The sequence below is a fragment of the Stigmatopora nigra genome, chromosome 15 (assembly GCF_051989575.1).
Source record: "Stigmatopora nigra isolate UIUO_SnigA chromosome 15, RoL_Snig_1.1, whole genome shotgun sequence".
NCBI classification, from domain to species: domain Eukaryota; kingdom Metazoa; phylum Chordata; class Actinopteri; order Syngnathiformes; family Syngnathidae; genus Stigmatopora; species Stigmatopora nigra.
Window position 1 is genome coordinate 6300592 of NC_135522.1, and position 25543 is coordinate 6326134.

Genomic DNA, 25543 nt, shown 5'->3' on the forward strand with positions numbered 1-25543 from the left:
GGGTCAGGAACCTTGATAGCAACAACATTGTTATGCTGTTGCTAATCAATCAGTATCAATGAGATTATGCTTGCGGAAGACTAATGAAAAACTAAATTAGGATTAAAGTGGTGCTAGAGGTAGGTCAACGCCAGTGTCGCTACGATTGGTGCATTCAGGACTCAGTTAACTCACTAGTGATTTGCATATTTTATCTCTCAGGTTAGTGGAGAGCCATATGCACCAATGGAAAGAGCCATATATGGCTCCCGAGCCCTGCATTAGATTATATTTTAATTGGGCAAGTGAGGTATTCGGCTCATTTAACAATTGTATTATTTAAAGTTACATTACTTGGCATTTTAGATGGGAATATACACTGCAAGCATAAACTATGAATTTTATACCCCAAAAAGTTATTTGCAAATATTTTTTTAGACAGAAACGACACTACTTCAGTGACTTCATTTTAGTGATTTTCAAATCACAATTGTGCTTTTGTTTAAAAAATAAAAATATCCTAACTGATTCATCAGCAGATTTGTCACTTATTCAAGTAGACATTCATATAATGGCCAGCCTCTGTCAATCAGAATGGATTAGATTTGTAGTGGCGTCAACGGTAACTAATTGGTTGATCTTATTTTGACATCTGAGCAAGGAAGCAGAGATCCGCCCAGACCAAGTCACCAGGTGTGTGGGCGTTTTGTATTCACTAGTCTACACGTCCTTTTACCGCTTATCGCCACCCATCACTCAGCCCTTTGACTTACTTATTACGCTATATTGCGTTTCTTGATGATCGCATCATGCGTGAAGCTCTGTTAACGTGTCCTAACGCGCGTGTACCGAGGACACGTGACCCGACGGGACAAAAGGCGGCGTTGCGTAACGCCACTACCGCCATTCACTCGGTCCCGCTAGCAAAGACGGCCGCGGGCGAAAGCGCCAGTAATGTCACGGCCCGCTCGCAATCAATCATCTGTGAAAATCCCGCTTGCTACGTGACGGTGGAAGAGGGACGGGCCGTTGTTGACCCCCCCCCCCCAGCAAACAGTGGCTGACACACTTTCATCAGGCCCCGCCCCTCCAGGTAAATCGGCAGGTGATTGGACTGTGGTGAGGAGGGTTAAAAGGGTTGAGGGGGGCTACGTGTTGACGCGTAGTCATGGAGAAGCTTTAGGAATGCGTCTCCGTCACCACATCTAAGGGGGGGGGGGGGCCATTTTAGTCTTCTAGTCCCCCTTTATCCTTCGTCAACATGTATCGGCATCAATGGCAGCCAATGGTTTTCGAGAAAGAATTGCGTCAACTTCATTTTCCAAAATAAATGGTCAAATAAAAATTCTGATTCATATTTTGACTAGACACTTTCTTGATTTAAAGTTTGCCCCAATCTTTTGAGCCTCTTCATAGTAATTAGTCTTGAATTTAATCTAAAATCTATAAAATTATGGACAATCTTCCCAATGCTTGGTATTGGCTGCCATTGACTGACCGAAATGGATTGGACATCAATAGCAGTGAATGAGAGGACAGGTGTAGGCGTGTCTTTACCCATCTAAGTCCTGGTAGTTGACATTGAGCCTCTTGGTAGATCCTAAAAGTTCTGAAAGAAGAAAAAGACTAAAGTTAAACTTGTGGAATTTAAAATGGAAAAACAAGAAAACAAATCATGCACCACTGAAGAAAAAAAATTGAGATTAAACTTTGACTATAATCTCAGAATTCAGTTTTAAATCTCAGAATTATGACATTCTGAGAATAAAGACAGAGTATCTGACTTTAGAAAGACACTAATCCCCTTCTCTTCCTTTATATCTGTTTCAATCTTTTTTTTATTTCTACCACATTTTTTGTGATGCAAAACGGCCCATATTATGGGATGGGAGATTTTTCCCATATAATTCCCAGGCAGAAACACGCATGCAAAGAAAACGATGAAACGCCTAACTAATGCACAGACAGAATGAAAACGCGAGCGCGTTTCCCTACGGTGACGTCGCGGCGCTTTGATAACGATGACCCGTTTTTCCTAACGAAGCCCAAACATCCGCAGCCCGCTCTCACTTCCCCTTCCTCATTATCATCACAATCATGGAGGATCCTTTGAGTGCAATTCAATCCCCGACTTTCTTTGGATACGCAAGGCCGAACCTGGCTTTTATTTTGAAGGTTAAGTTTGGAGATGAAGGCCAGCAGCCGATATCCACGTTTTTCTGCTAGCAAGAAAAGAAACGTTTGGGCCACAAGAATGCGGAGGACTAAAATTAGCGCCACACTGGGATCTTTACGCTATCATTACACGTCTGCGCTCGGTGGCGGATCAAACTCCTTCACACCTAAGACATCCATTTTAGCAAAGTGAATAAAATGCGAGCCAGGTGTATAAAGTTGAGAGGTTGCGGGTTTTCCCCAAAAAATGTGCAACCAAAAAGGAGAGAAAAATGAACTGTTTTTACACTGACCACATAGTAAATGTGGCATATGACCACTTACAACATTGAAACGAAGGAGACATATCAACAATCTTCCTGCTATTCAAATGCATGTTTTCAGACTTAACTTTTTTGGCTACCATTGACTACAAAAAATGTCCAATAAATTTGGACTTTGGGGGGTGGGCTGCAATCGTATAATACCAAAATGCATTGTGGTCCATCCACAAATAATGGAGGAGAAGCAATTTTAGTTGGTGTCATTCCTCAAAAGGACAAGAACAAAGCAAGTGAGGTTTTGAGACCTCCCACCAGGGGTTCTAAAAGTAGATCCCATGTCTGTTAAGCCAGTTATCTCAGATATAATAAAAAAATGATTTGATGTTTCCATCAATGTTAATGGAGGCCAATGGGAAAATTGTCCATGGGTGTTCTGCAATTGAGCAGAAACCACTTGGGCCCGTAACCCTTTCAACTTTGTTCATGGAGAGTTATCCAAAGGATGTTGAGTGGAGTTCCGTTTGCACTGATTACGCCGCCAGGGCCCTTATGTTCTCATGTGAGGAAATCACGTGCCAGGTCTGGCCGCGATGGCCTCTCCGGAACCCCAACCTTCCCTTCCTGTACCGTCGCCATTGTTCCCGTGAAGCGGAAGCCACCCATCTGATAGCACTTCCCGCTTTGATTTGTCTGGTGTCGTCACAAGGACGCTTACGAGAAACTCCAGCGGCATCCGGTGAAGTACCGATAGCCTCGATGCTACTACTTGCAGATTCAACCCTTGTTGTTCCCGCCTTCAAGGAGAAACCTTTGGGAACCTCGATGGTCTTCATCTTTTGTTCCACGTTGAGCATTTGGAAAGCAAGAAGGGCCGAGAATGAGTCTAGAACCCGAATCTCGTCAATGCACGGCAGCATTGCGGAATGTCGCACTGGCCCGCCGATGTTTGCTCATGCACAAAACACATGCACACGCCAACTGGTGAACTTCATTCAACTTTCTACCTCCTGACACATCTTTTTCATCCAGTTTTCAACAGGCCAAAGCTCCGTCAAGTTGTCATTCTTCTTGTGGACACTAAATTAAAGTTCAACTGGTGAATTTATCTTGAAATTTGGTAAGATATATAACACAGGCCGCTATCCATCAATTTCAGAAACCTGATTTTAAATGAATTAAATGCAGACTTAATGGTGCCCGGGTTGCCTCTAGGTTCCGAGCATGCCAACAGCACATTGATTTAAGGTGACTGTGTTTCTTGTTGGTTCCAAGTTAGCATAAAGGAGTGCACAGCTTTCAGCTCGAAATTTCCACAAAGTTCCAAACGAAATCTCGCCAGCATCCGCGCGTAATCAGAAAGCCTTGAAAGCGATGAGAGATGCGACAAAGCGCGACGGCGGTCTTGTGACGGCAGAGACACCCGAGGCGCCGACCGGGCAAGAGCGGAGCCACGCGCTATGGGACCACAAAGTCTTTCATATCCAGTCAATGTCATCCTTAGTCCAGCGTGGCTTCAAGAAGTCCAAAAAAAGAGGTGGCAATTGCCACAAAAAGGAAGCAAAGTTGAAAATGTTTGGGTTTTATTCTTGGCAGATGCACCATCTTAGGGTGAATGAAACCTAGTTTTCCCTATCAGGTAAGGTAGAAAGAATGCAAGTCAAAGACAGGAGACGAGTTCTGACGCGTCTCTCGACACCCCAACGGGCTTTTCCAAGCTTCCCGGCAGCCGGAGATAGAAAGACTGGGCTCTGACGTCCAATCAGAAACACGTATGTGACCCAGAGTTGCCTTTTTACATTGCCCGCACAGTTACTTTGCCATAAGTATAACCACTGAAGAAGAAGCGACCCAAGAAAGCACTTCAACACATTATCTGCTGTTCTAAAGGCTTCAATCATTTAAAAGAGAATCTCATTGGCTGCAATCGACGTCTAATTTATTAAGACTGGCATGGTTTTTGCACATAATCATGGAAATTTGAATGCAATTTCACAAAGTCAGACACTGGAAGCCATTGACGGCGACTGCTCTTTGAGCCCCCCACGGCTCCCAGATGGCGCCAGGCCAGGATTAAGGAATTAGCGTCGTGGGTGGGTGGTCCGGCTCCATTTGTCGGGAACACCCTCACCTGAACTTCATTTTAATTGCACTCGGAAACATTTGCTCTTCTGGCGCCATGTTACAACATGAGCGATGATCACAATAATAAAAAGCCCAAAAATCAATTGACCCCAGAGCCACGTGTTCGAACCCCCAGTCATGCTAACGGCATTAATTTTGCACTTACTGTTCCTTCCACTCTTCAGCTTGGCCAGAAGTTTGTGGGTGGATGACAGGTCGCCGCTCTTCACGGCCTGCAGGAGGTCCTGCTCCTTCCCCATGGTGCTAACGTCAGAGCGCACGAGCACGCCGCCGCCGTCTCAGCGCCGCATGGCGTGGGATCTCGCCGCTGATATTGAAGGACGCACAGAAAAACAACAGCAAAATCAGATTCCGGAAGTATTTCAAACATTTGAAAGAAAGACATTCTTTCCAACAAAAAAGGCGCAGTTTAAAGATATTGATCAATGTTTTGTGTTTAGATCTATTTGACTAGATTGTTACTTAACCGTGCATTGTTGGAGGAAATTATTTAGATTGCTTAAAAAGATCATCAGTTTAGGGGGTAGTCCACCTTTTGCACAAAGTCAGCTGAGATAGGCTCCGGCACCCTATGACCTTGGCCAAGATAACAATACAAATGAATGATGCTATTTTTAATGTGTATTTTTAATGAATGTCAAAATGAAACAGAACACCTATTCTTTTTTGTTTTTTTATGTCGGAGATTTGGTCATGTTATTGAAAACAGAACCATTAACATCAATTTCAGGGGACCGGAATTGGGTAAAAAATGGTTTTTAACATGTGCACTATTAACTCATAGGCTGCCATTGGTGAGGCACCAAATCGCAATTGGGTAATGGCAGATCTACACACTTGGTTCATACTTGGACTCGATTTGCATGCAAAAATATGCAATCAGGACAACCGTATTTTGAATTTAGCATGGAATGATTATCTTTCAGCTTTAATGATGGGGGGATAGTGGTCTATCCCTGTCAATTGTACCAAAACAGCTAAGGGGTGAATCTAAGAAATAAGATTAAAACAATGAGAACAGTGGACATTTGTTGATCTATTTTTAAAACGCACAAAATTTGGTTCCAAAAGTTCGAGTGGGTGTTATACACGAATCCCAGTGAAAAGCTGCCCTCCGCCAGTGAACAAGTCCCCTCTGCAGCCATTGTGTATAATGGGAGACGTAAAACAGGTCTTTGCACGCCAGATGGCGGTAATCTACATTCTATGACAAAAGCCAGTCCTTTCCAAATTGCCTTTGGCAGATTTATAAGGGTAAAAATTCAAATAAAAAAGTTACTCAAAGGGAAACGAGTCCGCCCAGTTAGTGCTATCTTTGCTCAAGAATGGTATCAATTGTTTGGTGAATCTGATGATGATGACGATGAGTCAGACTTTGAATTTTTAAAACATGTTATGGTGATGAATTAGACCAAGCTTTTAAAATTGTTAATTCAATTTGAGAATTGATATTGGTAGTAGTTTGTTTCCATATATGTTACGAATAAATGTTGTCATGGCGACCTGAAACTGGAGAAAAAATGTTTATACCAATTTGTAGTGACAAATTATGGGTATGCGTTATACACAGGTGTGCGTTATACTGGAATAAACATGGTTATTAAATTATTTCGACATTATGAGTAGTAATAAGCCAACTTGGTGGTGCATCGAATGTAAAAATAGGCATGTTACAGCAAGTCTTGTCTAGACATTGTAATAGAACAATGTCGGTAATCAAAATAGCAGATCATTCATTGGCGATTAATCGTGGCAGCCCTACTTTGTTTTTTGACACTTTTCATTCTGACTGAAGTCCAGCTGAGACAGGAAAGAAAAAAAAGTCAAAGTTTTGGTGTCAACATGCATTTGTTTGGGGACGCTGCGTTACATAAGACCCGAGCCGACCCGAGTGGAGCCGAACTGAGCCGAACCGATCCGAAGCGTCACCCGCAAGTGCACACGTCAACGTTGTCCCACTTTTACCCCGCAATGGAGATCCTCAGACAGTCGCATAGAGGGGGGAAGAAAAGAAAAAAAGAAAAAGACGTGAAGATGTTGGAAACGTTCCACTTGAGCTTCCATCACAAGCTGCACATTCTTTAGCAATGTCAACACTTCCAAGGGGAATTCGGCACCCGCACAACACTTTTGGCCCGCTGGCCCACACTATAGTTCAATCAATCTTTGGCGTTCTTTTTGGGGGGCTTTTAAGTCGCGATTTAGTCTCTGAAAACGACTTGTTTCTGGTGTTTGACGTGATTCTGTCAAGATGATTTGCAAGTAGAGTTCACGAGAGGGGGGATAGGGAGGGTTGTGGGGGGGTTGGAGAAGGTAGGGGGTGGGGGATCGTAGTCTTTAGTGGACATGTCAGGGTGGGCACGGCAACATTTTAGAAGGGGATGTTCGAAACTTGTGTATAAATGTGTCTTAAAGCATGAGGAAAAAAAGTTTTGGTTGTCCGTACCTTTTCCGCCGCTTGTGATTGCCTCAAAAGTCCCAGCCGCGAGGCGACATTCCCGGCCTGAAAGTATCGATCGATCGCGGTCTCTTTCGCTGGTAAACTTGCAGATTTCACTCCTGCGCCGATGTGGATGTTATTTTCAGCGTGTTTGATAACTTTTGGGAAGCCCGATTGCCACTTGCTCGTCTTCTTCTTCTTGCTGCAGCCGCCACCGACGCTGCCGCTGGCATTCTCGCTCGCTTTGGCGAGACTGGCGTTAAGTGCGCACAGACGCACAAGAGAAATATCCGATGGAGAGTCGAGCCTTTCAAAATAAAAGGGAAGTTTAGGGATTGTCATCATCATGGTCCTGAATTATCATTCAAGCGCCTAACAAATGAGTCAGAATTGTTGCAAAGGCGGTGGTGTCCAAACTAGGGCTCGGGGGCTGTGGTGGGTGCAGGTTTTCTTTCCAAATGGTAATTGAAAAGTGTAATCAGTTGGATGCCTTTTGGTGCTAGTTTTCAGAAGAAACATCATTGATTAAACTGTCTGTGCTGGATAAGTTGGAACAAAAACTTGCACCCACTGCGTCCCCTCTGTGGAATATTTTAGCCAAATGTTACTGCATGGTCAATGTAAAAACTGTTCATTTTCAGTGCAAATCTTAATTCTTTTCATTGCATAAATTCTTGAGCTAAAAAAAACTAGTGCTGATCACTAGATGGCAGCAGCACAAAAGTATATTTATATATTTCATCAATTCATTTACGAGAAAGGTCGTGAGGCTACTGGAACATCTCAGCTAAATATATAGGCAATAAATATATCTTAGTAAATGAAATGTTGTAATGCTGCAGTACTAAGTCTATTTTATTTTTTAAATTGAGTGCAAGTCCAGTGTAGCTTGCTACATAGTAGCACAGTATTCTGGCCTAAAGAAGAAAAAATGATATTTTTTGTTTCCTCCAGGTTATTATTGCCCACTAGTGTCTTTTCCACATGTAACAAAGTCCAATCATTCACTATTTTTAATGATCAGAGTGGGGTCACAGCTGTCCCCCCTTCCACACCTTCTGGGACCAAATGCTTTGAGCCTTACAATGACCTCTGTGTGACCTTCAAGGACCACGCCCCTTTTTCTATTTAGCAAGACAACCAGTTGTCAAATTTTGTTGACGCGAAGATGTCATTTATGTTGCCTGGTCCTTATTTAGTATTGATGATGATAAAGGGAAAAAAGTGAAAAGTCTCAATCCCAAAAGGTAAGAAGATAAGAAAAGGCCCATTGTGTAATGTCACTACACGCAGGCACAATAAAAGACAACAATGAAGGTGCCCTCGCCCCAGTGAACCTCCTGAATCCATTTGTGCGCGTGTGGGCGGGCGTGCAGACATGATTTCATTTGTGAGTGCCTCGGCTGGAGAATAAGAATGAGAAAGAGGAGGGAGTAAGAGGAAAAGGACGAGGAGGAGGACGACAGTCAGTTGGAGACTGACTGGACGACAGACGTTTGCCAGAAAGTGTGTGGGAGGGGGATCCAGCCTACGACCTGTCTGGGGATGCTTTCATCTCAACAGGTAGGTTTTTTATGTTTTGATTTTTTTTAATCCTCGAAATGTTGATATTCAAAGGCTGAATCAGATATTTAATCCATATAAATTATCAAATGATCACAGTAAGAGCCTCTCAGCTAATTTGATTGGTCGTCTTTGGCCGTCAACGGTATCGTAACACGATCACTACAAGTTACAAGTGATGCATTTGTAATATTAAGGAATATTAAGTGTGCATAGTTCATAACTAAGGGTTGCTACCAATGAGTGTCATAATCTAACAATTATTTCTATGACAATTTTTTAATAGAAATTAAATTCAATCAATATCAAAAATGTACTGTTTTTTAATTGTAATTTAAAAAAGAAATAATGTTTACTTTTTCTTCAATCAAAAAAAATATGTATGGTATAAAGTGTCAATGAAAAAAGGTTTGGACAATTTTGAGGTCAACATTTTCTCCAAATATGTCTTAATAAGTTTGATGATTCATCTTGTAGCGCCTTAAAAAGTTGCTTGTGTGCTGGTCTTTTCAAGATGTTTTGTGTGTCCATGGCCAAGTGTGTGCTGCTGAGCGCTTGCATGTTGACGTGTGCGGCGTACAACGTCGATACAAAATTCCCGCTCATCAAAATGGGAACAAATGGGAGTTTCTTTGGACTCTCGGTTGCTTTGCATTTGGACCTCAAGTCCCACACCCACCTGTGAGTACCCTCTGACCTTTCATCGTTTCAAACACACATAAACTTCACATTCATTTTGTGTGTCGTTACCTGTACTGGCCAAAGCCTATTGGTCGGTGCTCCCAGGGAGAAGGCGGAGCCCGGTGTTCCAGCCAATCGAACGGGGGGCGTGTACAGCTGCCCAATCACTTCTGACAGATCGGATTGCGTGAGGCTGTCGCTCATCAAGCCAGGTAAGGTGAACGGGAGAAGCCACGCCCAGCAGATGCAGGCCACACCCTTTCCTCTCATCAATACTGCATTTCAGACTTGGACCCGTCTGAGGACCTGGTTGAAGACATGTGGCTGGGCGTGTCGGTGGCCAGTCAGGGAGCTCTCGGGGGGCGTGTCTTGGTAAAACTTCCATTCATTAACAGATGAGCCGCCAGCCAATCAAATTTTCTGACAAGAGACGAGAGAAAAATGTTTAGTTTTTCCAGCCATTTAATGTCAACTCATTTGCTGCCATTGAAATTGCTTTAAATTTTTTCGAGCCTTAAAGACAATGAAAGTTGACTTAAATCAATCAAAAACAGTCATTATTGACATTTTTGGCAATTCTATCAATGTTTTCCGATTCTATCGATTTCATTGGATTGCTATTTAACAGATTGATGTTATCGATACAGGTGGCAGTATGTAAATCACAAATTTCTGGACAATAAGATATTCTCCAGCATTGGAGACGAGGGCCTTCGATCAATGTTTTGATTTGTAATTGTTCCTTCAGGCCTGCGGTCATCGCTTTGTGAAGATTTACGGCGCATCCAAACTCCGACAAATGATCGGTCGCTGCTATCTGCGCAGTAGCGACCAGCACTACGATGACGCTGACGACCATTGGCGGGCTACCGAGCAGGTGTGCAGGTACGCCACACCGACAGCGTAATGCTTACAAGACCCTCCCACTTACCGTCTTGCGTGTGCGAGTAGTCACCTGGGAGACGTGAGCGGCGAGGTCATGTGTAACTCGGGCATGTCCGCAGCCATTTTTCGTCACGACATCGTCATCGGGTCACCAGGAAGTTACCAATGGCAAGGTGCATCCTTTGCAGTCTTTAGATGTGTTTTTGCTTCTTTGTATGATTCTTCTCATTTTTTGGCTCCATTGTAGGAAACGTCCACGTGACATGGAGCAATCCTCACATTCTTTTCGACACTAGGAGAAGTTCCTTCCCAAACCTGCAGCGAAGAAACATATACTTAGGTCAGAAAACAAGCTATGGGAAACTTCCAGTAAACAGCTCCACTAATTGCTATATATTCATTACCATCAAGGCCAATAGAGATTCAGGCAATTTGAACTGAATTGAAATGGATTGGAAGTGCTAAGACAATGCGGCTGATACAGTCAATTATTTCCAAATAGAAAAAAGATTAACAGATAAAAGGCTAAATCAAATTTATTTTGATGTCTATGAATGAAATTCAAGGAAGAAAATTAACTTTATCTTGCATAAAGCATGAAAAAAAATCACTTGTACCTTTGAGGCAATCACAAGCGGCTTAAACGAGAGAAATTGTCAAATTCAACTATTTTATGGCAATTTTAAGGGTACGGCGTATACATGGAGGAGGCCAATATGTGAGAAAATATAGTATATTGACATTACTGGTAGTTAGAAATGCATTTTTAACAGGTGTAAGCAAATTTTGCTTTTGGCAATATTCTAGAAGCTTGAAACTACTAACAAACCCTTTTAAAATGATGTTTGTGTTGGAGGTGATTGGCTAAATGATGTTGTGGTTGCGTGCAGGATACTCAGTCACTCAAGCTGCAGGTCTTCTTTCTCGGGATGACGTCACCATAGTGGCAGGTGAAGACTTTTTTTGTGTTTTATCAATCATTTGAACATGGACGTTTGGTAAAAGTTGGAGCAAGTAGTAGTAGTATATGTGGTAAAAGTGGAATTGCTCACTAAAACAGGTGCCCCGAAGGACACTAAGGAGGATGCTCGCGGTTCTGTGATATTGGCGGTCAAAGACAGAGATGGCGGGCTGTCTATCCGGCAGACACTCCGAGGAGAGCAGACGGGCTCGTACTTTGGAAATGCCGTAGCTGCTGCTGACCTGAATGGCGACGGGTGAGTGAGGCTACGCCCTTAAGTGTTACAATATCTGACTGAGCGCTCCCACAGGTGGTGTGACCTGCTGGTTGGCGCCCCGTTTTACTTCCAGCAGGGCCAGGATGAAGCGGGCGGGGCCGTTTACGTGTATGTAAACGCATGGGGGCATTTTGGGTCAAGGCCCACTTCGGTGCTGAGGGGGCCACCGGCATCGGCATTTGGGATGGCCGTCACACACGTCGGGGACCTTGATGGGGACGGCTTTCAGGGTGAGGGGGGGCTACAAGTGAGGTATTGTGATCTCATGATTATGGGATTTGACTGCAAAGCTGTCATGCAGATTTTGCGGTGGGTGCCCCATTCCGCGGAACTGGAAGTGTGATGATCTGGCATGGGAGCAGCGGTGGTCTTGCCATAGAACCCAGCCAGGTACTGTACACACACATAAGCACAGCCTAAAGAGCCTAAATGCACTTTGTCTCCACTCGCAGGTCATCAGTGGTAGCAGTTTGTCTCCCCACTTTTCCACATTAGGGTTCTCTTTATCGGGGGGAGTGGACGTGGATGGCAACACAATTCCAGACCTTCTGGTTGGCTCTCTGGATGATGCTGTCGTCCTGCTCAGGCAAAGATGCTCATTTTTAATTCAGGCACTTTCCACTCATAAACAGCGACATAAAATCAGGCAATCATTACTTGGGCTAATTGTGGATCCAGGTCTCGTCCGATTATAGAGCTCAACAAAACCATCCGTGTATCTCCAAATATGGTGGACCCCAACGCTTGTGACTTTTGGTGAGACTACTATATTTTGGTAACATGCTAAGTACATATTAACTGTGTGGTGGTGTGTGCCAGTATTGAGGTGGAGGTGTGTTTCTGGTACACATGGCGCAACCAGGAGACACATCAGCAAGACAATATCAGTGAGTTGGATACAAAACACACACATTAGCATGCACATAATGTCGAAATAGAGATGCGTCATCAACAGAATCCCCTTTGCTTTAAAGTCATTGGCTCAGACAATTGATCGACAGGCTGAAACTGCAAATTAAAAGGTGACAATTTATCAAACATGACGTCAACACGCACGACAACAGAATGTCTTTGCGTGTCCTTGCTGTGTCTCGTGTGTGAAATAAATACAACAAGGGGCTATATGACCTTGTTTTGCTAATTGGACCAATAGGAATCAAGGTCACAATAGCTATTACACAAACAGGGACTCACTCTAGACTGGCTCTTTGACTTACAAATTGAATTAATTCAGAGTGTAAGCAGACAATTCCCTTAAAAATTCCCAATTTGGAGGATTTGTCAGTCAAGATCCACAATTGTGTAAACGTGGGTGTTGCTGACAACATCTCGTCACCGTTGGCGCATCTGCCAGCTGTCCAGTTCACAGTGGCTGCTGACGTTGGCAGCCTGAAGCCCCGCCTACGTTTCCGAAACAATGGCCAGAACATATACTCGAGCTCCTTGCTGGTTCCACGACGTCGCTGCAGAACTCTCAGCGTGGGACTGGTGGTGAGACTACCGCAGACCTGGCGGAAAGGGGGTGGGTCACTTCCAAGGCATTAACCATTTGCTAGGGACTTTGCCTTAGACCCCAGTCCAGAATCAGGTGGAGGCATTGGTGTTCTCACTGAACGCATCCTTGAAACAGACGATCCCAGAAAAAAGAGACCCCATCCAAGATCTGACAGCCTTCCCCGTGATGGGCCAAACATCAAAACCCATCAAGACCCAGGTTTGTGCGTGGTGGATTTTCAGTAACTACAATTAGTTGGCATGAAAAAGGGAAAGACAGACAAGAAATGTTGCATTGGGTCTCCAGGTCCACATCCAGAAGGCATGTGGTTTCGATAATCGTTGCCACAGTAACCTGCAAATGGCCGCCCAATTCACTGATGCTAGGCAGAAGCCTCTGACCAGGTAAATCTGAAAAGTACCATTCCCCGTGGGCTGAGAGGACCTCTGGTAATGGGCCATCCTCTTCCAGGCAGTCTGGCCGCCAAGTATGGTTCTATGAAGGTGGAACTGAGAGGCTACTTCTACAGGTGAAGGTCAGCAACACTGGAGAAGATGCTCACCTGGCAACTCTCATGGTTGCCTTCCCACCTGTGTTGGTCTACTCAGGAGTCCGGACTAAGGTCTGTTCAATGAGTCACTGGACCTTAACATTGTTAGGAGAGCTACACCTTGATTGATGAAACTTGGACTTGACCTGACCTGAACTTGACTTGACTTTTTTTAGGGTGGTGTCCAGGAAGTCCAGTGTTCTGTGGAAGGCTCCACGGTTCTGTGTGAGCTGGGGAATCCATTCAAAAGCAATCAGACGGTATGAAATGTACTTCTCTCTCACTTTTTCTACACTGCTTTAAGGGCACTAATTTCTGTCTTTCTTCCAGGTTGAAGTGTGGCTAATATATGAGCCTTCAAAAATCAGATGGGATACTCGCCAGGTGGAGACACTGCTCCAGATGTCCACGTATGACATACCCCTCTCTTAAACCCAAAAAATTAATATTTGATGAAGTCTGTTTGTGAATTACATTATGTGCCGTTTCCAGGCTCAGTGAGCAAGAGGAGCTGCTTCCGGTCTCTCTGTCCCTGGCCGTCAACTACTCGGCAGATATTTTACTCACGTTGTGAGTATGGTGGATGAGGTTGGGGAACCTGTCCCTACATGACCCTATTCTCGCTGGTTGCAGGACACATCAACCAGGCTTCGTTCCCTACAGCGGTGACGTGCTGGGAGAGTCGGCCATGAGCACCACAGAGGATGTGGGTCCTCTACTTATCTTCACCTTAAAGGTCAGTCCAAGGCTGGCTTGTTCTACTGATGATTATTAGGGAAATTGTTTTGGGCATTCTGGTGAAAGTAGAAAGTCTACTGTGTCTTTTGGTTCTCATGTTGTCAGAACAGAACTTGTTTGGACCCTTCTGGTAGGTGCACTTGGGCGGAAAGCAGCTTGATCGCCAAGACAACCTGGAGTTGACTTTCGATTGGCCAAGCGAGCTGGCTAATGGGAAGCGGCTACTTTATTTGACGGAGATTTCACTAAACGGAACAACTGATGCGCAATGTCTTCCACCGGGTGACGTGGTCAACCCTCTCAGGCTGAAGGTCGAAAATTACCAATGCCATAAGTTCAAATTCGGACTTGATGTAATGTGATAATCACACGCACGTTATGGATGTTGCTCAACAGCTGTCCCGAGAGGGGAACATGGGAAGGACGCGGCGAAGCCCGTCCCGGGAAGATGAAGTGAGGACGGTCGGGGGGACGGGACTCAGTTCGCTTGTTCGTCACTTGCAGGCTCGCAACGATAGATCTTACATCTTGGTAGGGCCACAGAAAAATACTAGTTTAACTTCATATATGAGATATGATAATTAGAAATGTAAGTCATTATGTGTTGTTGTTTTTTGCATGTGTTGTTGTTGTAGGACTGTGTGAACGGCGGTGCCAAGTGTGTCCGCTTTGTGTGTCAGCTATCACATGTGAAGACGAGCGCAAGCCTGACACTACGTGCACGACTGTGGAAAGCCACCATGTTAGAGGTTCTTCTCTTCCACAATCATCATTATGACGTTTTTGGTAGACATCATATGCCTAATTAGTGGACCTTAAATGTGGTATACTAGAAAAATTCCAATGACATTTTGGAGAAATAGGGTTGACCTGGGTCGACCACCCTAGTAATGTCTATATTTTCCTATGTTAGCACTATATGGATGCCACGGGCGTACTAATACGAGGTTGGGCCACTCTCAGACTGGGCGCCATCGCTTTGGAGGCCCCCAGTGCTCAGGTGCTGCTCGCATTATGGTTTTGATTGCTGACACGAGAAAGACTAACAAATGACTGTGGTCATTGACAGCTGGAGGTACAAGTTTATCCTGACTTGAAGGGTCACATTGGAAGCAGGATCTCCTTTTGGATATTGGTGATGGCTGTCCTGGCTGGCCTGGCTTTATTGGCTCTCATTTGTGTCCTGTTATGGAAGGTAATTTTTTTAGGGTGTCTTGTTTGTGTCTCACTAACTTTCTGTTTTATGTCTCACAGTGCGGCTTCTTTAGACGTGGGAGAGCGTGTGGAGCACCGGCGCAGTACCAGGGTCGTCTGGTGGCAGCAGAGGACCGTCACGCCTCCCAAGATGCCGTCTTAGCTGAAACGCCAAGTAAACCTAGACCCTGGCGCACGTGGGTTGCTGTGAACGGATGTGTGATGGAAACGCCATGCCAATTTGGGACTCTCTAGTCAAGGGGGGGGTCACCTACTGTAGATGGTTATGGGGAAGTTCCTGGTTCTTACGAATACAAACTGAAATACTACTGCTGGGTTACTACTACTTGGTATGTACAGGCATCCATGTATCCGCAATGAATGTTACTGATAAACACAGACAAAAATTGAAATAAGGCTCAATGCATATAAATACTTACCAAATTTATATTTTACCATAACCCTGAATGACCATAAGTATCAATTTTAAAACTACAATTATTCTATTTTATCAGGCCTGAGATTTAAGGATATTTCTGAGGATTGATGCATATATATTTCTAGAACCGTATTTAATTCTGATCAATCAACAAATAAAAGAGTAGCAATTTTAGTTTGGGGTACCCATAAAGACAGTAAGTAAGCAACACTTCCCAACTGAGATGTGCTTGAATGATTGTGTACATGTATTGGTTGACATTGAAAAATGACAATCTTTTAGTCTAAATGTTTTGTATATGAATTGTGCGTTTTGTAGAACTTGTAACTGTCTGGTTGCTAACGTTAAGCTATGCAATGAGTCTGAAATTGTTATTGCTAGTTTTTGTAAACTTTGTGGTGTCAAAGTTGTTTGTTGATTAAAATGACCAATAAAAACAAATCCAAAAGAATATCAATATTTGACTAAAATCCCAAAATAGAGACATTGGTCTTTTTTCTTTGTTTAAAAATATAAAAACTCTTCATTTAAAAGTATATAATTTTTAGTTTATTTATTTTTTATAATTATTTTTTAAAGTAATGCTAAGAGTTGAATTTGAGTTTTCCCCCCTGTTTTAAGTTAGTTTCTTTTTGCAACAAATAAAGAAAAACTGAATATTAGCTTTTCCCCTTTTATTTTTTTTAAGAAAATAAAAAAATAAAAACAAAGATTTTTAGTCACTGGCTACCATTGACATCAATGGAAGTCATACAAAGAAAGTTAACCCAAGTGAATTCAGTTTTTAGCACATGTAATGTCATTTAAGAAGATAAAATAACATTTCCCAGTCTATGGGAAATGGTTATATACAAGTAGGAATGTTATTGATGTGTGTGAGTGGTATTATACCAAAAGATACTGCATGTTCAAATTAAAAAGAGAGCTGGTTTGTCTATTACTGTCAATGGCAGCCAATAAGTAATGAAATATGTCTGATGAAGCTGAACCTTTCTTTTTGTGAGTTGTTGAAGCACCAGTCCATCTCCAGCATCTACCACACGGACAAGTCGAGATCTTCATCCAGCCAAAGGTCATCCTCCTCAACCTGTGCCAGGGCCTTGTACAGTGACAATAAAAAAAAATCAGTACCAATCGATGGTCAGAGAACAAGCAGGAAAACTCACCTGGTCCTCGCAGACCTGCACGATTCCTTGTGGTTCCTCGGAGAAGAGATGTTCAGGTGAGCGTCGCAGTTCTACCATCACCTTGCCTTCACCTGACGGACACATGCATCAGCTAGGAGGATATCGTCATGGCAACCTGAAACGTGTGGTACCGGCTTACCCAGAAGAACCAGCACCACCGTGGAGAAAGCTTGCACTGCAGCTTTGTCTTTAACCAACTTATGAAGGAATCTGCGCTTCTCAATCATCGACTCCGGACCTGTGGAGACACCAACTGCTAGTCTCTTGTATGACCGGTTTGGACTTGCGCTGTCACAATTGATTGAATAATGGAAAACTCACCGATGGTCGACATCTATTTCGATAGACGATCATCGTATTTTTTTTTGGGCAAAAGCCAGTGGCAGTAGCGGTGTCCACTCTTATTTGTTTTTCGCGTTTTACAGCCCCTCTATCTTTTTTTTCTATTACATTTTAATATTTATTAATCTTAATAAAAAATTTGAGAATTGCAAAGAGCGGGAATGTAACTCATCCTTGATTTGGACTTCACCATCTCAAGTTCTGAGCAATGCATTTGCCACTAGACCACAGTGACTTCTGAAATGTATAAATTGGAAGTTATATTTATCATTTTCATTAGCTCAAACAATTTGAGGATTGCAGAGATTGGAATTGAACTCACATTCCTTTTTACTTTACTTTGTAACTTTATACTTTTTACTTTAATGAAGAGTGATGACAACTAACCAGTGCTCGTGTAGACATGGTCCACCGATGCGGCTCCTCGAGTGGTCACACCATGACGTGGAAAGGAGATCTGGACCACGCAGCCTAGCCTGACACGCACACGCCCACTCTCACCCGCTTCTTCTTCATCCTCCTCATCCTCGGTGGGAAGCTCCTTCAGCTGCAGATTGCGTAGCAAAAACCTCAGGTCACATGATACGCTCAAAACACACAAAGCGGTCATTAAAATTACATCAATAATGTCAGATGTCCACCCGTTGAACCCCAAGCAGTGATTGGCCAAGTCCACACAACGGCCAAAGCTCAGAGGTCTGCTGCCAGATAGGAAATGTGGGGTCTTCTTAGTGCTCAGCTTCACCTGAGCACACAAAGGATACTTTAGTGAACTTACCAAAAGGAGAATACAAGTTGCGTGGGAGTACCTTGAGAGGCGTGTCCTGGAAAAGACAGCGTCCATCGGTGTTGTGCTGAGCTTTGCAGGCGTGTTTTACCGAGTAGAACTTGATCATCCCGTTGAAACCGGGCGGGTAAAATGGGGCATTAGGGTTCACCTTGATCAGGTAGACTGGGCCGAAAGCCGAAAAGACTGTGGACAAGTGCTCCTATGAAACATATGTACATGTTTAATGAACCTCTTCATGCAGTATAAGCATCATTACATCAATGCCTGGTCAAATAGTTCATATGGATTAGATCAACGGATGATTTTCTGTCATTTTTCGCCGTCAAGTTCACACACTATGTAGACAAAAACTCGATAGTAAATTCAAATATATACATGACTACACACTGCGATTAAATTGTTAGCGTGTATACTTACATGTACTTGTGCCTCAGTGAATTCCTGCCTAATGTTACACACAAACAAAGTCTTGTTGTACTCCAAAGGAACCAAAAAGTCCAGCAGATCCACCTCCATTAGCAATTAAACAACATTTTTCTTCAACGCCCGGAATCCCATTATGTTACTATTCTATATATATATGTATTTTTTATCATTTGTTGTATGCCGTCAAAAACTCAAGTACGCTCGCAGAGAGCACATTTTCCGCGATTCCGGGAAAAGGCTGGGCTTCATATACTGGCCAATGAAATAAGAGGATGACGACACGGATTCTGGGGATTTCGCGTCACGTGACTTGGTTTGAATTGAGTGACGTACAAATCAAAAGTGAAGGGACTTCCCTCTGGAGAGCTCAATAACAATAGTGACAAAATCACTTCCTACGCATTTGTTTTTCATTTTATGACATCATTTTCACTTGGACGTGCACTTAAACCCCAAAAAGGAAAAACAAGATTAAAAAATCTCTCCTGTTTTTCCTTTAATTAGATGTTAAATTAAGTTGAGATAACTCATTAAAATACATATCAAAAACAACAATCACAGGCATCTAAAAATTAGATCTATTTGAACAGGAAGGGTTGGAACGTGGCAGTAAATCACCCTGCACTCAAACACAAATTAGATGCCTTAAATGAAAAAAAAAAAATAATTCCAGTATATATTGGTTTCTATACCAGCAATGCCAGTCTAAAACCACCTCGAACTCAGTCAAAGGAGTGAATGCAGGTATGGAAAGTGAAACTAGAAAGGGAATATGGGTATTTTTTTGAGCTGGTTTTCTTTTTCGAACATTGGGACAGTATAAGTGAGGAGATGTTGGGCATGCTGGACAAACTTTCTTCACCATGCTGGACATCAGACGTGCAAAGATCGCCCTCATCTTTTTTGGGTTACTTATACCCACCTTAGGCTGTGATTGGCTAAGAAAATACAGGGATTTAAACAACCAGTGTATATTGAAGCTGCAAGCTCTGGTAAGAACATCGTCCATAGGGTCTGTGGGATGCTGAGGGTGGGAGTGGTCCTGATTCTGACTGTATTTCTCATGGAATGATTTTGCAGAATGGTCCCATCACAAATGAGGAATTTCCATTACACTTCCCTTCAAAACTTTATTGGCGAGCAGAGAAATCTCCGGTAAGAACCACTTGGCATTATTTTTTTTGTGTGGCATAACGCAGATTTTAATGTGTGTGTGTTTTATTTTTTCAGGGAGTCTGCCAATGGATGTTCATCCGAAACAGTTTGGGCCACATTTTGGATCTTTATCAAGGAGTGAACTCTTCACAAGTTGGCTGGGATGCTAAAAATTTGGAGCAGTTTCTGGTCCTACTTCACAGGCAGAAAGATGAGCTCAATGCATGTGTAAGTAGTTTTCCATTTTTTTAATTCCTGTAAACATTGCTACTAAAAAATGACAGTAAAAATTATCAATTTTTAATTACAATGCCAAATTCGGAATTTCATTAATACTTTACATTGAGTCTTGCAGTGGTCAAATATATCTCAAAAGTTTTTATTTTAAAAAAAATCAAAATATTATGTCAGCTTTGCATGATAGCACTTAAATTTGAGTATTGGGGTAGTCTAGTATATCTTAGAAGTTGAACAATATTAGAATGTTTTCTTAAAATATAATAATTTTAAATCAGGCAAAATGAGTTCCATATTTGTACTTACATGGTAGTTTTATGTTGATGTAATTTACTTTGATTTTGTCTTTCCGAACCAATGGACACAACTCATTAGCAAACTGACTGTCTAAATTTCCAAACAAAAAGACAAAATTTAGCTTTGTGCCTTAGAACCTCTGCTTTTAACATAGCCATAGAGCAAAGATGACCTACAGATTAGTTAAAATACTGCTGTTTTTTTTTTACTTTTTCAGATTCCAGCTACAGAAACCGGCTGTTGTTGGATACGAGCAGTAAAGCGCTACTACACAAGAATGAGCAACGCGACTATCAACGGCACCGTGAGTTTTCTTTCCATTGGATTGTACTATAGCCGCCCACTGCCAATGGAGTGTAAAATACGATTGTGTGTTTACAGGAGGGCACTAACACTCAATGGGAGTTGATCCGGAGTGAGACCAAAATGCACTTGTTCCGGTTGCAACTGTTGGTGAACTCCGCCCAATGAAGAAGGTGCCATTGGCTTGTCTTTTCTACTGCTGTATTTATTTGATTGATTTTATTTATTTGATTCATTTTATATGATTGTATGTATTTATTGTCATTATTTAATATTTATTCCAACTTTTGTGAGAATAAAACTTTTACACTGGCATTTGGCTATCGATTTCTGTGTTGCAGGAGTTAGCAAAGTAGTTAGGAACCGTTTTCTCAATGGGGGGGGGGGGGGCTCGGACTAGTCACAGTTTTGGACGTAATTGTTGGGGAAGAAACCTCGACGGTCGCCCATGACGCCCTCGTACCAGCCATTGTCGTGGCGATGGGTCACGTATACGACGTCGCCCGCCCTCAAGGACAGGTCGCCTGGCTTTGCCCCCTCGTAGTCATACAGCGCCACCACTGGACAGATGAGAAACAACATGTGTCATCTATCTCATTTTGGGAGATTTGATCTCAAAGCAAAAAAGTCACTCAGACTGTTGGTACTCAATTAAAAATCAACTACAAGGAGGAGACTAACTACCTTTCTCCAGGTAATTTGGGGGGGCAGGAGCAGCCTGGTCATCCAACGGTGGGGGCGGTGGCGGAGGTGGAGGGAGGGTCGGCAGCTCCAGATCTAACAAACAAGAATGAATGACATAAAGGATTAAGATGGGCGGATTTAACCAATACATGCCGGAAAAAAATCCCAAAGTGGCTTTTTTTGTAATTATTGTATTTCGCAAGCTATTCAATTTGGGCAATGCAGTAAAGGTGACTCCCAAAAACAACCCCTCAAAATTGGGCTCTCAAATAATGCTTGAAAATGCTAAGAAATGAAGGAAAAGTCAAATCTCAACAAGACCCCGAAAAACTGAATCTCACCCAGATGCTGTAGACGAGCAGGTAGGCTGAGCCGATTCGAGGAAGGGGACGAAGGCCAAGGGTGGGCAGGTGCGTGCGGCGGGGGGTAAGTAGGGGGCGGGGGGATCATCACTGACACACATAAAAGCAGGCAGACGGGAAGGCCTTGTTACACCTGGACGAGCTCGGCCACACCCGCATCCCCAAAGCTTACGTGATTGGACGGCGGGCAGAAAAAGCGAGCGAGTCGGGCGGCGGCGGGAGGCGGGGCCCGAGCGGACCCTCAACGACACGGAGCGAGCGGCGGGGGGCCGGACCGCACCCACGCCGCTCCCTCGGGTCGGGAGGGAAGCTGGCGAAAAGAAAAGGCAATTTTGCTGCAATGTATGCTGGGTTGTATTTGAGATTGAATGCATCGTGGGACATTTTCAGCACCGGGAACTGTCCGACGATAGGAGAGGTGTGTGTATGTGAGGTACCGTCTACTTCCTGGGGTGTTGGGGGCGGGGCCGGCAGCTCTGGGTCCTCATTGGATGGCAGAGGAAAGGCGTGGTCAAGGTCAACGGGAGGAGGGGATGGTGGTGGGAGGCTGATTTCCTCCAGCACTAAGGGATGATTATCATCATCATCGTCAGCATCGTACACATCATCCATCTCATTTATCATCTTCATCATCACATTCCTCGCTATTAGAATTGTTATTAACAACAACAATGGCCACCATTGTTGCGAAAAACTTCTATTAGATAAGTTCTATCAGTTAATCACCTGTTTCCAGACATGGGGGTGGAGTCAGCGGTAGAAAAAGGTCTGTGGGCGGAGTCTGTAGAGGAGGGAGGAGAGGTTCCAGTATCATCTGGTGCTCAAGTGATGGAGAGTCAGGTGGAGGGGGAGGAACCTCCTCGAGGGGCGGGGCCAGGACATGATTTTCAACTGGAGCCTGAGGGACGGTGGGTGGAGCCACAGGTTTCCCAAAAGTCGATCTTGAACAGACAACCACATCCATGATGGCACTCATCACATTAGCAACTTGCGTGTATGTTTGTGCATGAGCGTACCCGCCAGTGGGAGGCGCTAGAACGCTCTTGAGGCCTTCAGTAGCCGGGGATTTGCTGCACCTAATGGTAAATGAAAACTAATTATAATAATTAAGAGGAGAAAGCATGATAGTCAGCCACCAAAACAAAACGCCACCTGATGGACGAGGTTGCCTTCCGGAAGGTTCCCTCACGCTCTTTGCCGCTCAGCTGTTGTGTTGGGGGCACAAAGGGGGGGAAATAAAGGGGGTGAGGGTGCAGCATCAATGGAGCCTCAGTCTCAAATGGAAAAAAAGAGCCACAAACAAACTTCCCACGCTCAACAAAGCCCGGCTGTGTGTGTGTTTGTGCGTGCATGACTTGCCATACATCCAAAAAGGACTCGAAACCAATTTAAAGAAGCTCAATTTAACGTACGTGTTGCGGGCGTTTGTCGCCAGACTCAAGTAGGAAGTGACATTGTTAGACCGCGGCCACTTCCTGATAGTGCAGACGCTGACTTGTGTTTCTGTGAAGTAGAAGACAACATCATACCTTGACGCCGTGGCCCAAGTCGTCCAGTTGCTGATAGCTGATTGGACGCCGATCGTAGAGGGGGCGTGGCTGCGATCTTGGTGGCGGTGGTGAAATCTTGGGCCCGCGGGGGACGCGTCTCACTGCCGTGAAGGCGCCGATTTCTCTGCGGGAAACTTTCTCGCGGTGCATCTCCACCGTCTTTTGGGACACCAAAGAAGCCATTTCGTTTTTCAGCGTGCCAAATGACGACGCCGTCGTCGTCATACGCACCTGCTCGATGAGGTTGACAGCAGACTCCATGCGTCCCAGCTGATCGGTCTGCACGTCCAGCAGACTGAGCATGCTGGTAGCTAACGTGCTAATCTGGTAAGCGATGCTGGCCAACGATTGGGCAGTAAACGTTTTGGTCTCCTCTAATGCTCGGGATGCGTCAGGTCCCGACTGCCAATGCAAAATAATTGTTGTAGTCTCTGCTTGATTAAAAGTTATATTATCTTAACCCATTCACTTCCAGCCAAGGTCAGAGTATGTGCTGTGGTAGTTAGTAAAAGTGGCAGAAAGCGATGGACAAAGTAGCTTGGTTCTTTCTTTTGACAAAACTCATAAAAAAATCATAGTGCAATACAGGCCATAATTATTAGAAATGGTTTAACAAAAATATTCAAGAAAAAAAATTGTAATTAATGTGATTAACGTTGCAGCCCTAATGCATAGATACATGCAAGTAGGAATACTACACATAATACAGCACAAGTAATAATAGTCTATATTATATTAATATTCGACTTGCCTCTACATAGTTTTTGCAGCAGTAGTCTGCAACATTCATGAAGTTCTGGTAGTTTTCCTCAAGAAGTTTCCTGCAGTCCGTAGCCTCGTCAAGGATCTTCAGAGCTTCTTCCTGCAACTTGTCTTGCTTCATTTTCCCCCAATTCGAATTCGAACCGAAATGGCTGTGATAAAGATGAGTTCCAAAAGCACCTGTCGAATGTTTGGCTGCAGCGGCGACTGTTTTTTTTTTTAGTGCATGCGTGCCTGGGAACTCCACACGCTTCCTCTTTGCCTCTGTGCACGCGGATGCCCCAAATGGTGCGCGTGCACGTGAGCTGCAACCTAGACGCCCACTGCTGGTCACTCTGCGCATGTGCAAAATCGATGGCCAGTTTTTAGCATTTTGCAACCAAAAAACGTCAGCCTCAGAGTGGGGGACCTGGGTTCAAATCCAGATCGCTCCACCTGTGTGGACTCTGCATGTTCTCCCCAGGCCTGTGTGGGTTTTCTCCGGGTACTCCGGTTTCCTCCCATATTCCAAAGACATGCATGGTAGATCTATTTGGACACTCTAAATTGCCACTTGGTACGAGTGTGAGCATGAATGGTTGTTTAACCAAATCAGGGTTCCCCCACCTCTGGCTCAAAGTCAGCTGGGATAGGCTCCAGCACCCCCCGCAACCCTAATGAGGATAAAGTGATTCGGATTGAAATGAGATGAAATTTATAAACTGACTGGTCGATTAATCACAAAAATATCGTAGATTAGTCGATTTTTAACATAGCTGTTTGTGTTATCATTCCGGATCAGGTGTGTTGCCGTTGTTGTCGCCAGGGGCAACCACGGGATTCCAGGGGGCACGCTTGCGACGGTTCTTGTCGTTTTTGTCGAGGGGTGTCAAGTGACAGGTTAGGACCAGATCTCTAAATTTAAAAGAGAGAAACACATGAAAATTGTCCAAAAATTGTCCAAAACGAAAAGGCGGTCTGTCCCAAACCTAAAGTGCTGGTACGAAGGGACGCCTTGGCGAACGGCCCTCAGCTTGGCATCATTCTCTCGTCGGTACTTTAGCTCAGACTCCACTCCGGCACGCAAATCTTTCTCCAGTGCCGAAAAATCTATGACATCAGACTTAGAGGATGCCATGGTCCTATCCAAGATGGAGGACTGCTCCGAGGCACACTTCAATTTAGTCAGAAGGTACTTTGGAATTTAATAGAGGTCCACAAGACTGACCCTAAAACAGGGTAAGATTCAAACTAACATGGTATCTTGGACACATTCATCATAGAAAATGTACATTCGGCGTATACTGCTATTGTCATCAATAGTTGTTTTCAGCATCAAGAAAATACTCCGTTTTCGAATGATACAAACACAAACAAGTAAATATAGCACAAAAAAAGATGGGAGGTCTCCATTGTTTTGTTTGGAAAGGCCCCAATAGCTTTCCAAGATGGCCACCCTGTATATTTCCGCTCAGCTCAGTTCCTCCTGAAAGAATCTTAAAGTTGAATTTAAATAAATATTCATTAAACGTCCTTACCTACCAAAAGTGTTGCTAGATTTCTCCAACCTAAAGAAAAAGTTCCATTCGTCCGAGAGAGAAAAGAAGCCTGCTGGTTTCCCTTTTCAGTCAAACAAAACACTGGTTGTCATGACAACGGACGTCATTATGTCACACGCCAAAGAATA

General features: G+C 43.8%; 6 protein-coding genes across 10 annotated transcripts in view; 2 read left to right on the forward strand and 4 right to left on the reverse strand.

The window, feature by feature from the left end:
- The window catches only part of caskin2b (CASK interacting protein 2b), a 17342-nt gene extending 6996 nt beyond the window's left edge, over nucleotides 1-10346 (reverse strand). Inside the window, exons 1-5 of one of the 3 annotated variants that reach the window (XM_077735200.1) lie at nucleotides 10199-10346; nucleotides 9313-9663; nucleotides 7006-7306; nucleotides 4705-4866; nucleotides 1537-1588 (exon numbers count right to left, since the gene is read on the reverse strand). In XM_077735200.1, coding sequence (XP_077591326.1) covers nucleotides 1537-1588; nucleotides 4705-4798 — 146 coding nt within the window. In that variant the 5' untranslated portion in view covers nucleotides 4799-4866; nucleotides 7006-7306; nucleotides 9313-9663; nucleotides 10199-10346. Of the gene's footprint in view, nucleotides 1-1536; nucleotides 1589-4704; nucleotides 4867-7005; nucleotides 7307-9312; nucleotides 9664-10198 lie in introns of those variants that run through there. The other 2 variants (XM_077735197.1, XM_077735198.1) reach the window with 2 other exon arrangements.
- On the forward strand, nucleotides 8362-16217 carry LOC144208619 (integrin alpha-3-like; the record flags this gene model as incomplete). The annotated part of the gene is made up of 29 exons (XM_077734557.1): nucleotides 8362-8432; nucleotides 8463-8562; nucleotides 9077-9243; nucleotides 9328-9455; nucleotides 9530-9615; nucleotides 9992-10128; nucleotides 10195-10301; nucleotides 10376-10468; nucleotides 11019-11078; nucleotides 11189-11345; nucleotides 11400-11596; nucleotides 11668-11756; nucleotides 11819-11952; nucleotides 12045-12122; nucleotides 12186-12253; nucleotides 12721-12857; nucleotides 12937-13080; nucleotides 13168-13265; nucleotides 13333-13483; nucleotides 13588-13671; nucleotides 13742-13821; nucleotides 13904-13981; nucleotides 14045-14147; nucleotides 14284-14460; nucleotides 14546-14680; nucleotides 14785-14898; nucleotides 15063-15149; nucleotides 15219-15344; nucleotides 15404-16217. Coding segments are annotated over 29 exons (3381 nt in total), but the record flags the coding sequence as incomplete, so codon positions are not given.
- Nucleotides 16218-16441: 224 nt separating this feature from the next.
- Nucleotides 16442-18763, reverse strand: rdm1 (RAD52 motif containing 1). The gene is made up of 7 exons (XM_077734739.1): nucleotides 18519-18763; nucleotides 18121-18300; nucleotides 17931-18056; nucleotides 17699-17858; nucleotides 17109-17207; nucleotides 16949-17040; nucleotides 16442-16881 (listed from the first exon to the last, which is right to left on the reverse strand). The coding sequence occupies exons 1-7, from the start codon at nucleotides 18615-18617 to the stop codon at nucleotides 16816-16818; spliced, it is 822 nt and encodes a 273-aa protein (XP_077590865.1). The 5' UTR covers nucleotides 18618-18763; the 3' UTR covers nucleotides 16442-16815.
- Nucleotides 18764-19099: 336 nt separating this feature from the next.
- Nucleotides 19100-24416, reverse strand: LOC144209137 (ABI gene family member 3-like). 2 transcript variants are annotated; one of them, XM_077735364.1, is made up of 11 exons: nucleotides 23867-24416; nucleotides 23347-23517; nucleotides 23095-23274; nucleotides 22718-22770; nucleotides 22582-22641; nucleotides 22292-22506; nucleotides 22003-22128; nucleotides 21738-21875; nucleotides 21545-21655; nucleotides 21204-21296; nucleotides 19100-21079 (listed from the first exon to the last, which is right to left on the reverse strand). In XM_077735364.1, exons 1-11 carry the CDS (start codon nucleotides 24218-24220, stop codon nucleotides 20916-20918), a joined length of 1665 nt encoding a protein of 554 aa, XP_077591490.1. In that variant the 5' UTR covers nucleotides 24221-24416; the 3' UTR covers nucleotides 19100-20915. The 2 variants fall into 2 exon arrangements, with proteins under 2 accessions (XP_077591490.1, XP_077591491.1); XM_077735365.1 differs by lacking the exons at nucleotides 21545-21655; nucleotides 21738-21875.
- Nucleotides 19391-20687, forward strand: ifnphi1 (interferon phi 1). The gene is made up of 5 exons (XM_077734558.1): nucleotides 19391-19519; nucleotides 19608-19682; nucleotides 19758-19917; nucleotides 20441-20520; nucleotides 20598-20687. The coding sequence occupies exons 1-5, from the start codon at nucleotides 19391-19393 to the stop codon at nucleotides 20685-20687; spliced, it is 534 nt and encodes a 177-aa protein (XP_077590684.1).
- A 138-nt stretch (nucleotides 24417-24554) lies between the features above and the next one.
- Nucleotides 24555-25534, reverse strand: dnaaf19 (dynein axonemal assembly factor 19). Of its 2 annotated transcripts, none has more exons than XM_077735367.1 (3): nucleotides 25399-25534; nucleotides 24846-25085; nucleotides 24555-24771 (listed from the first exon to the last, which is right to left on the reverse strand). In XM_077735367.1, the coding sequence occupies exons 2-3, from the start codon at nucleotides 24992-24994 to the stop codon at nucleotides 24645-24647; spliced, it is 276 nt and encodes a 91-aa protein (XP_077591493.1). In that variant the 5' UTR covers nucleotides 24995-25085; nucleotides 25399-25534; the 3' UTR covers nucleotides 24555-24644. The 2 variants fall into 2 exon arrangements, with proteins under 2 accessions (XP_077591493.1, XP_077591494.1); XM_077735368.1 differs by having other exon boundaries at nucleotides 25395-25531.
- Between the last annotated feature and the right edge of the window lie 9 nt (nucleotides 25535-25543).

What these genes read in the sequence shown, in the direction of transcription:
- LOC144209137 (XM_077735364.1), bottom strand. Translation starts at nt 24,220, where the DNA reads ATGCGCAGAGTGACCAGCAGTGGGCGTCTAGGTTGCAGCTCACGTGCA. An exon ending in GCTGCAAAAACTATGTAGAG is followed by an intron (nt 23,518 to 23,866) that starts GCAAGTCGAATA and finishes TTGCATTGGCAG; the next exon opens with TCGGGACCTGACGCATCCCG. An exon ending in TCTGCCCGCCGTCCAATCAC is followed by an intron (nt 21,656 to 21,737) that starts GTAAGCTTTGGG and finishes TATGTGTGTCAG; the next exon opens with TGATGATCCCCCCGCCCCCT.
- rdm1 (XM_077734739.1), bottom strand. Translation starts at nt 18,617, where the DNA reads ATGGAGGTGGATCTGCTGGACTTTTTGGTTCCTTTGGAGTACAACAAG. An exon ending in GGACATCTGACATTATTGAT is followed by an intron (nt 17,859 to 17,930) that starts GTAATTTTAATG and finishes CGCAATCTGCAG; the next exon opens with CTGAAGGAGCTTCCCACCGA. An exon ending in GGTGGTGCTGGTTCTTCTGG is followed by an intron (nt 17,041 to 17,108) that starts GTAAGCCGGTAC and finishes TGTGTCCGTCAG; the next exon opens with GTGAAGGCAAGGTGATGGTA.
- ifnphi1 (XM_077734558.1), top strand. Translation starts at nt 19,391, where the DNA reads ATGCTGGACATCAGACGTGCAAAGATCGCCCTCATCTTTTTTGGGTTA. An exon ending in TATTGAAGCTGCAAGCTCTG is followed by an intron (nt 19,520 to 19,607) that starts GTAAGAACATCG and finishes ATGATTTTGCAG; the next exon opens with AATGGTCCCATCACAAATGA. An exon ending in GCTCAATGCATGTGTAAGTA is followed by an intron (nt 19,918 to 20,440) that starts GTTTTCCATTTT and finishes TTCAGATTCCAG; the next exon opens with CTACAGAAACCGGCTGTTGT.
- dnaaf19 (XM_077735367.1), bottom strand. Translation starts at nt 24,994, where the DNA reads ATGGCATCCTCTAAGTCTGATGTCATAGATTTTTCGGCACTGGAGAAA. An exon ending in CCTTCGTACCAGCACTTTAG is followed by an intron (nt 24,772 to 24,845) that starts GTTTGGGACAGA and finishes TTTTAAATTTAG; the next exon opens with AGATCTGGTCCTAACCTGTC.